The sequence below is a fragment of the Melitaea cinxia genome, chromosome 30 (assembly GCF_905220565.1).
Source record: "Melitaea cinxia chromosome 30, ilMelCinx1.1, whole genome shotgun sequence".
NCBI classification, from domain to species: domain Eukaryota; kingdom Metazoa; phylum Arthropoda; class Insecta; order Lepidoptera; family Nymphalidae; genus Melitaea; species Melitaea cinxia.
Genome location: NC_059423.1, coordinates 7,122,449 through 7,130,355, shown reverse-complemented (window position 1 = coordinate 7,130,355; position 7,907 = coordinate 7,122,449). Strand labels below are relative to the sequence as shown.

At 38.9% G+C, this 7,907-nt stretch overlaps 1 protein-coding gene across 1 annotated transcript in view; it reads right to left on the bottom strand.

The window, feature by feature from the left end:
• Nucleotides 1–2,813: 2,813 nt before the first annotated feature.
• Nucleotides 2,814–7,907, bottom strand: part of LOC123668144 (histone-lysine N-methyltransferase SETDB1-B) — a 29,706-nt gene continuing 24,612 nt past the window's right edge. Inside the window, exons 18-25 of the mRNA XM_045601935.1 lie at nucleotides 7,753–7,816; nucleotides 6,999–7,112; nucleotides 6,503–6,619; nucleotides 5,863–6,005; nucleotides 5,170–5,303; nucleotides 4,245–4,311; nucleotides 3,392–3,476; nucleotides 2,814–3,020 (exon numbers count right to left, since the gene is read on the bottom strand). Coding sequence (XP_045457891.1) covers nucleotides 2,814–3,020; nucleotides 3,392–3,476; nucleotides 4,245–4,311; nucleotides 5,170–5,303; nucleotides 5,863–6,005; nucleotides 6,503–6,619; nucleotides 6,999–7,112; nucleotides 7,753–7,816 — 931 coding nt within the window. The remainder of the gene's footprint in view (nucleotides 3,021–3,391; nucleotides 3,477–4,244; nucleotides 4,312–5,169; nucleotides 5,304–5,862; nucleotides 6,006–6,502; nucleotides 6,620–6,998; nucleotides 7,113–7,752; nucleotides 7,817–7,907) is intronic.

The following is a 7,907-nucleotide window of genomic DNA, read 5'->3' as shown; positions in this document are numbered from 1 at the left end:
ACGTGCATGGGACGTCTTTGTACGGTCTGTAAGTCTGTAAGTAGTATTTGCAAGCCTCTGCTACAAGAGGATTTGGGTGACTGCGCGCTCTCTCAAAATACGTTGTAGCGAGTATTTTGAGGTGCTTCGCGATTGAATCGATCTTAAGGTCGCGATGTAAGTCGACATTACGCACGTACCACGGCGAGTACGTGGCAGTGCGTAGAAACTTGTTCTGAATGATTTGGAGCCTATGGATGAAGGTTGGCTCCACATGAGCGAAGACAGGACACGCGTAGGTCATAATAGGTCGTACGCAGGCCTCGTATAATGTCGTCTTATTTCTAAGAGACATTTTACTCCTCCCACATAACAGTGTGTGCAGTCGACCTAATACGAACGCTGCCCTGTTTCGAACCCGGTTAATGCGGGCTTTGAACGTCAGTTTACTGTCGAGTATGACGCCTAGGTACTTTGTTTCCTCTAGCCAAGGAATCGGGGTGCCGAATGGGGTTACTTTCCTGGGTCGACCTTTCGTCCAGAAAACGTGCCGACCCAACAGCGCGGCTCCTTATTATAAAGGCGATCGCTTGGCGGGGAGAACCGTTACAATATTGTACTGCCAATGGTGCGTCCGGTGCACGTTCCGCTAGCGCCATCTAGCCGCCGTCTCTCCCAACTGTTAAATAACATGGCTGCCGTCATATAGATAACATAATAATAAGGTTTATGGGAACATACAGAAAATATTAAAAATAAAAACATATTATTTATTCATTTATTTATTCTTAATGTACACCGAAATACAGACATACAGAAAGATACAATACAAGTAATTTAATTAAGATTATTATTTACAATATTTACATTATCACAAACATTTTGTCTATACCCACAACTAAGTGTAAAAAATTCTTACATTCGAATTCTTGCATTTTTTTTTATATTTAGCATAAAAGCAAATTAGTTGTTTTTAAATCTCTACCCCAAGGTTGTCTGGAAGAAATCGCTTACCTAGCGAAGGCTAGAGAGGCGGTCTTACCGCCTCTGTGCATAATATTATTTTGTAAGTTTTATTTTTAAAGAAACCTATTTATGTTAGCCTGTAATGTGCACAATAAAGTATATCTCTTCTTCTTTCAAGTTATGTATGTAAATGACAGTTAATGATATGATTCACTACCCACGTTTGCCTCACTTATGTATATCATTAAAAAGATCTTAAATTATTCCAATGCAAGTAGAAAGTCAGCGCTCAATATCTGTCCCTGTAATTATACCACTGAAGTTATCAAATACACAATTATTTAATATCTAACAGCTTGGTAAGGCAACACCCATACTACGTAACCCGTTTAAGGGGAAAGGGGTATTTAAAAAATACCATTCTCGGTCACGAGCGGAGGTTGGTCTTACGTTTTCGTCACGTAGTATACCGAGCTAGACTAGATACTAGACCGAGATAGTGAACTATGGTTAAAAATTATTTAAGGAGGAGGGTGGGTCTTAGCAAATACTACGAGTGGTCACCAGGGGAGGGGGGGGGGGGGGGTTAAATTGGAAAAAAAAAAACGGGTCACGTAGGGGTTATATGATATGAAAATAAGTAAATTGCCTTCTGTACTTCTGTGTTCTAAACTTTTAATACCACTACTCTTCCGTAGTAAAATATAATTGATTAACTGAAATTTCTCCTTTGTAACAGTCATTTTATACAATTTCTCACTTAAATCAAACTTAATACAAAAAAAAAAAAACTTAAAACTAAAAAAACTTCAGAGTTTATTTAAGATTTTAAGACTTCAATTGATAGTATAACAGTACTAAGTCCATTTTGATAAGGTTTACTTTATTTCCACTAAAATAATAACTAACGCAAATCAGTCTATTAAATAAAATATCGTTGACTAAAAAAAAACATTAAAAAAAAAAAAACATCTTTCAAACGAGTTTTAATCTCTTAGAAAGAATATTCTCGAAGAAACTTCTATAGGGGTGAAATAGGGGTTAAGTATTACATATTTAAAATCTTAAATTATTTAAATATACATTTTAAGGTACTTGAAAACTTTTAACACAAATTATTCAATGCAATTACTGAAAATAGGAAAAGAATACCGTTTATTTTCAAGTTACTTCCTTAATTTATGTAACTGACACAGCAAAAAGTTATAACCCATAATATAAACCAAAAATCAACTGAATATAATAATAGGCCTCATTACAATTGATCACAAAATCCTACATAACATTCTTAAATTTTTATAAATTTGACGTAAAGGACTAATCAATACATACCTATAATAAAAATGTAACGGGTCGCTGTCTGTACATTTAAGACATATGAGAAAAAATATTATTGGGACCTTTATCAACGCAAATAGCACCCAAAACAATGATTGTCAGAACTTTTGTTGTTTGTCTGTGCGTTTGTGCATGCTATTCTCAGAAACGGCTTATCCGATTTAGATGTGGTTTGTTATGAAATATTTTGGCAAGCTTAGCTTAGCATTTAGTGTTTGTTTTAATTCAATTCATTCAATTTTCTAATTGTTTCATTTCAATTGTGTCAATCGGTTCATAAATAAAAAAGTTATGATAATTTAAAGTATCACGTTGAACATGTAAAGTCACTATCCCACGTGGACGAAGTTGCGAGCACAGCTAGTGGTATATAAAACCAAAATTGACTAATTAGTTTCACCGAATAAAAAGACCTTATTATAACTCATTCCAAAATCTAGCCCAATAAGTTTTTGTTACAAAATCATTTTTACAAAAATGTTATTACGAGTACAAGTGATCCACACCCCTCCAACATCCAAACCCCTATTTTACAACAATCTCCCCCTACAGTTACTCGCCCCGCAGTGGCAGTAAAGCACCTTGCCCGGCACTGAACCCACGTCGTAGTTGTAATTCCACGTTAGTTCTGTACCAGCTCGGATGTGGCTCAGAGCGAAGAACGCCACCCATGGAAATCGGGGATCGTGGGTGTCGACGAAAACGTTCTGGACGAAAACGTTTGGAGAGCAGGAGTGCTGTAAAATAATTATACAATAAATAATAATAAATAATACACACACATTCTTTATGAACTACCCAATGGAAAAAATCTCATAAACCTCATAAGAACATGGATATTTTTGAATATCATATCAAAAATTGACCGCTCCAGCGGGGTTCGAACCCGCGTCTCCGACTGACCGTGTCGGCGCTCTAGCCAATTAAGCTATGGAACGATGTACCCGCTAGATCGAAACTTTTGATATGATGATTTTTATTTTCGGTTTAAGCGAACCGTGGCGCCGTCTATTTTTGATATGATATTCAAAAATGTTTAGAATTCCTAATGTGTGGGTAACACAAAAATAATATCGTAGATATTATAGATATATAAATCAAAACTCACATTAAGGTACCGTCCAATGTTGCCTTGGACCTTCGCGTCCATGATGTAGCAGGCTTCGTCCTCACCAAACAACGAACGGACCGACCTGCGAACACGGATAAACACGTCTTTCAATACAATGGTTACATTTGTATATCACTGAACTGAAACGTTCGTATGTCGAAAGGAGAGGGAGTGGGAAAAGAAGATAGAGAGAAAGAGATAGAGATATTTGGAACATTTTTGTATATGTATATAAGACGCCGCCATGACGCAACGGTGACAGCCATGGATTGTGCCTGTTGCGCTGGCGGTTGCGGGTTCGATCCCGCACATGACAAACATTTGTATTGGCCATACAGGTGTTTGCCGTGGTCTGGGTGTTTGTGCAGTCCTTGTGGGTCTCCCCACCGTGCCTCGGAGAGCACGTTACGTCGGTCCCGGTTGTTATCATGTCACCTGATAGCGATCGTTACTCGTAGTAGGGAATATATCCGCCAATTTGGAGCCGCCCGCATTGGAGCAACGTGATGGATTAAGCTCTAATCCTTCTCCTACATGGGGAAAGAGGCCTATGCCCAGTAGTGGGATATTACAGATTGAAGCGTCATATAGGAAATATTAGGGAAAAATATATGAAGAGTTAAAGAGAGACTAAAAATATTACACTTAGAACTCTTAACTGTCCGTCTGTATGTCCTCGTATCATGCAAACACTATTAAATGAAGATTAAACATAAAAACTTATGCATGTTTCATCTTAGAACTTGAGATATATATAATAATAATTTTTTCGCAAGACTGTATGTCTGTCACATCAACTAGTCACACATTGACATCCTTAGAGGATATATAAATAAATACAATAACACACCTATATTTCGATATAAATTCATTCGCTCCCATACCAGCGGCCGCCGTGAAGCAAGACGGCTCTCTGACTGCAACAAAACATATTACAATTGAACTACACGCATTTGATAGTTTAAAATACACGACAAGGGATTTTGAATCATACAGTAACTTATAGGGGTGTGTCAGCTGCGACACGCGACTGGAGTTAACTCCTAAAGTAAGATTACTTGATATTTAAAAATAAATTCATCTCGTTCTCGCAAGAGATGTCGCGCGGTAAATCGTCACTGACGGGTCAGCGTTACTGTTTCACACGATCTCGCCACTAATATTATAAATTATTATCATTTAACTGAGGTAGGGCACAGCAGGAATTTCCTGCTCAAAATATGGAGCAGCCCGACTGCGGAAGTACCTCGACCTTACAGAAGATCACAGCTAAATAATACGGTTTTCAAGCAGTGTTGTGTTCCTGTTGGTGAGTAAGGTGACCAGAGCTCCTGGGGGGATTGGGGATTGGGTCGGCTACGCGCTTGCGATGCTTCTGGTGTTGCAGGCGTCTATAAGCTACGGTAATCGCTTACCATCAGGTGAGCCGTACGCTTGTTTGCTGACCTAGTGACATAAAAAAAAATATTTCTTTCATACGAACCTCATATGGTTTCTTAAAAAGTAAACTTCAAAAGTGTAGAGAGTACAAAAGAGTAACTTCCAATTAAAACTTAAAAAAAACGAGCGCGCTTTAGACCACACGACTGAAGTAAAACTTTGGCTCCATCTTACTTATACCTCCCTCTCAACTTCCGTTCGCCTCGCCCGATCACATTTTTCGTAACGCTCACGTCACGCATGCACCAGCTCACTCCCCAAGACAAGCGTGCGTTGAAGTTTTACTTCAAAAATATGATTAAAGAAAAATAATTGTTTTAAAATTCACTGCTTACCTTCTTCGTCGTCACTGATAGTGATACAGTCTTCGTCTTTGTTTCCTTCCTTGTCCCCTTCTCTCTTTTCTTCTTTCTCTTTCTTAATTGCTTCTTCTTTCTGTTTCCTCGATTCTCTTTTTCTGAGACGTTTACTGAAATATAAAAGGAATTAAAGACATTTTTAGATAATTATTACGAAGGGTTTTTAGGATGCACATTAGCTACAGCTTCAAGCAATAAAAAAAACAAGACGTAAGCGATGAAACTTATGAAAAACGTTGGCAACTAGGTCAACAAACAAGCGTACGGCTCACCTGATGGTAAGCGATTACCGTAGCTTATAGACGCCTGCCACACCAGAAGCATCACAAGCGCGTTGCCGACCCCATCCCCAATCCCCCCAGGAGTCCTGACCACCTTACTCATACAGGAAAACCACACTCCTTGAAAGCAGTATTATTTAGTTGTGGCTGTGGTGTGTCTGTCGGCGGTACTTCCCCAGGCCGGCTGCTCCAGATTTTTACCAAGACATTTTTGACGGTCCCTCTCAAAATTCTCATTAAAAAAACACATATGTGTAACAATGAGTTACCATTATATTTCTATTTTCTAGAATTTTAACTAACTCAGTTTATAACATCCCACCACTGGGCATAGACCCCTGTTTCCGTGTGGGTGAAGGCTCGGAGCTTAATCCACCAGAACTTTTACCTGAATTCCGCAACTCCCAGTCCGATGAACCCAGGCTGGAAGTCATCATCTTCTGGATCAGTCTTGTTGTTGCCGGTCTCTTCTTCTGAAGACTGTTCTTCTTCTTCTTCATCTTCTGTACCTTCTGACGCTTCCAGCTCTTTCTGTTTAACAAAAACAAACGTTATAATTTTTTTGATTACAAATATCGACAACATTGCACCAAAACTGTCTTCACTCGAGGTTTAAAAAGAGCTTTTGACTCGTCACGAGTGGGATGTTAGACTTTTGGGGGTGCGAGGAACAGGGTGTAAGGTTCGCTTCAGCCTGTAATATCCAACTACTGGGCATAGGCCTCTTTCCCCGTGTAGAAGAAGGATCAGAGCTTAATCCACCGCGTTGCTCCAATGCGGGTTGGCGGATATATTCCCTACTATGAGTAGTATGTAAGGTTCCTCGTCCACCATTGTAAAGGGAGGATCCTCCGACCAGACGGGTGTTACATCTTGTGGGCTACCGCCCCCAAACGGTTGTTGTCGGGTTCTTGTATATATCTTCAGTCGCTTGGACAACTTTAATATCGCGATTTAGGATACGCCAGTTTTAAGTCGTACGTTGCGAGGTAGATGTCGCAGACCGAATCGATAAATCACACACTAACCTTGTCCAATTTCTTGATATCCTCCGGTATATCTTCTTCGTAACCTTCTTTCATCTGCTCGACGACTTCTATGTAGTCTAACTCCGCTAAATATTCGTCGCCCTCATTTAGACCGTCCTTTTGACAAATAATTTATAAATAAATACAAGTTTTATACAACATATTTTTGATTTAAATAAATGTGTTGTAAAATACACACAAGGTCGTCTGTTCTATGGTAAGCAACTTAGTGCTCGTGTTAAAGGACTGCTAGGGTTAAATATTTATATTTGATAATCATACATAGAAATAATACATATATAAATAAATAAAAATATTTACACCCAGACTGAGGCCGGAATCGAATCCGACCCCAAACAAACTGCGCCAACGCGCTAGTCAATTTAGTATCAATATAAGACAAATTTGATAGGCCTTGTGATATATTTTTTTTCATGTATATGGCTGTATGAAGTTCGCCAAGTCAACTAGTATAATTATAAAAATACTATCGTACCAAGTTGGCCGTGGCGTCTGTGAGAAGATTACCAGCATAAACACACAGGAAGGCCCCTTTAGGGACATCGTTGAGGGCCCGTATACCCCACCCTCGATTTAATGTCTTGAACACCTGGAAAAAAAACAAAAACTTTATAAATGTATTTGTTATCGGATAAACAAAAGCGTGTGTGTACTTATGTACGCACGTAAGATGTTATACTTCATCGGCTAGCTAACTTCACGTTGCTAACTCCTTCTTCGTTGACTGGCTAACTTCGGGGTGTCGGTTTTTTGTGACGGTGTGCGCGCGCATCGTAAAAATTTACCCCCATTTTTCCCTAACGCGCCAAAAGAAATGTAACTTCAAAAACAACTTCAACTTACAACGACAATTGCTCGTATAAAAAAAAACTGAAAACACCATGAACGCGGGTAGTCGAAAAAATAGTTGATTACATACGCATTACTAGCGACACCTCAAAACTAGTCGTCAGAGCTAACCCAAATATAAATCAACACCAATTTGAATTAAAGCCTGTAGCTAAGTAAAAAGTTACGAAGTGGTCACGTAAAATTAAAAAAAATACAGTCGAAATGAAAACATCTTCACTTTTCTTGAAGTCGGTTAAAAGCGAACCTTAAAACTGATACATACGGTGCTAGACTACAAGAGAAAAAAAGACACACTTCTGGTAGGTATAGAGTTATCTGAGGGTAGAAATAAAAAGTTTTACTAAGAAAAAGGTTGGTAGCCCCTGCTCTGGACTTACCTGTAACTTGAGTTGTAAGGGATGTTGCGCGACGCGGTTCAGACAAGTATGTTTGCATTTACATCTGAAAATAAACAATAGTATTAATCATTTGTGGCCGTTTGACTCCTCACGCGCCCCCCCAAATGGTGGGTTCTGTATTTGTGATCACTACT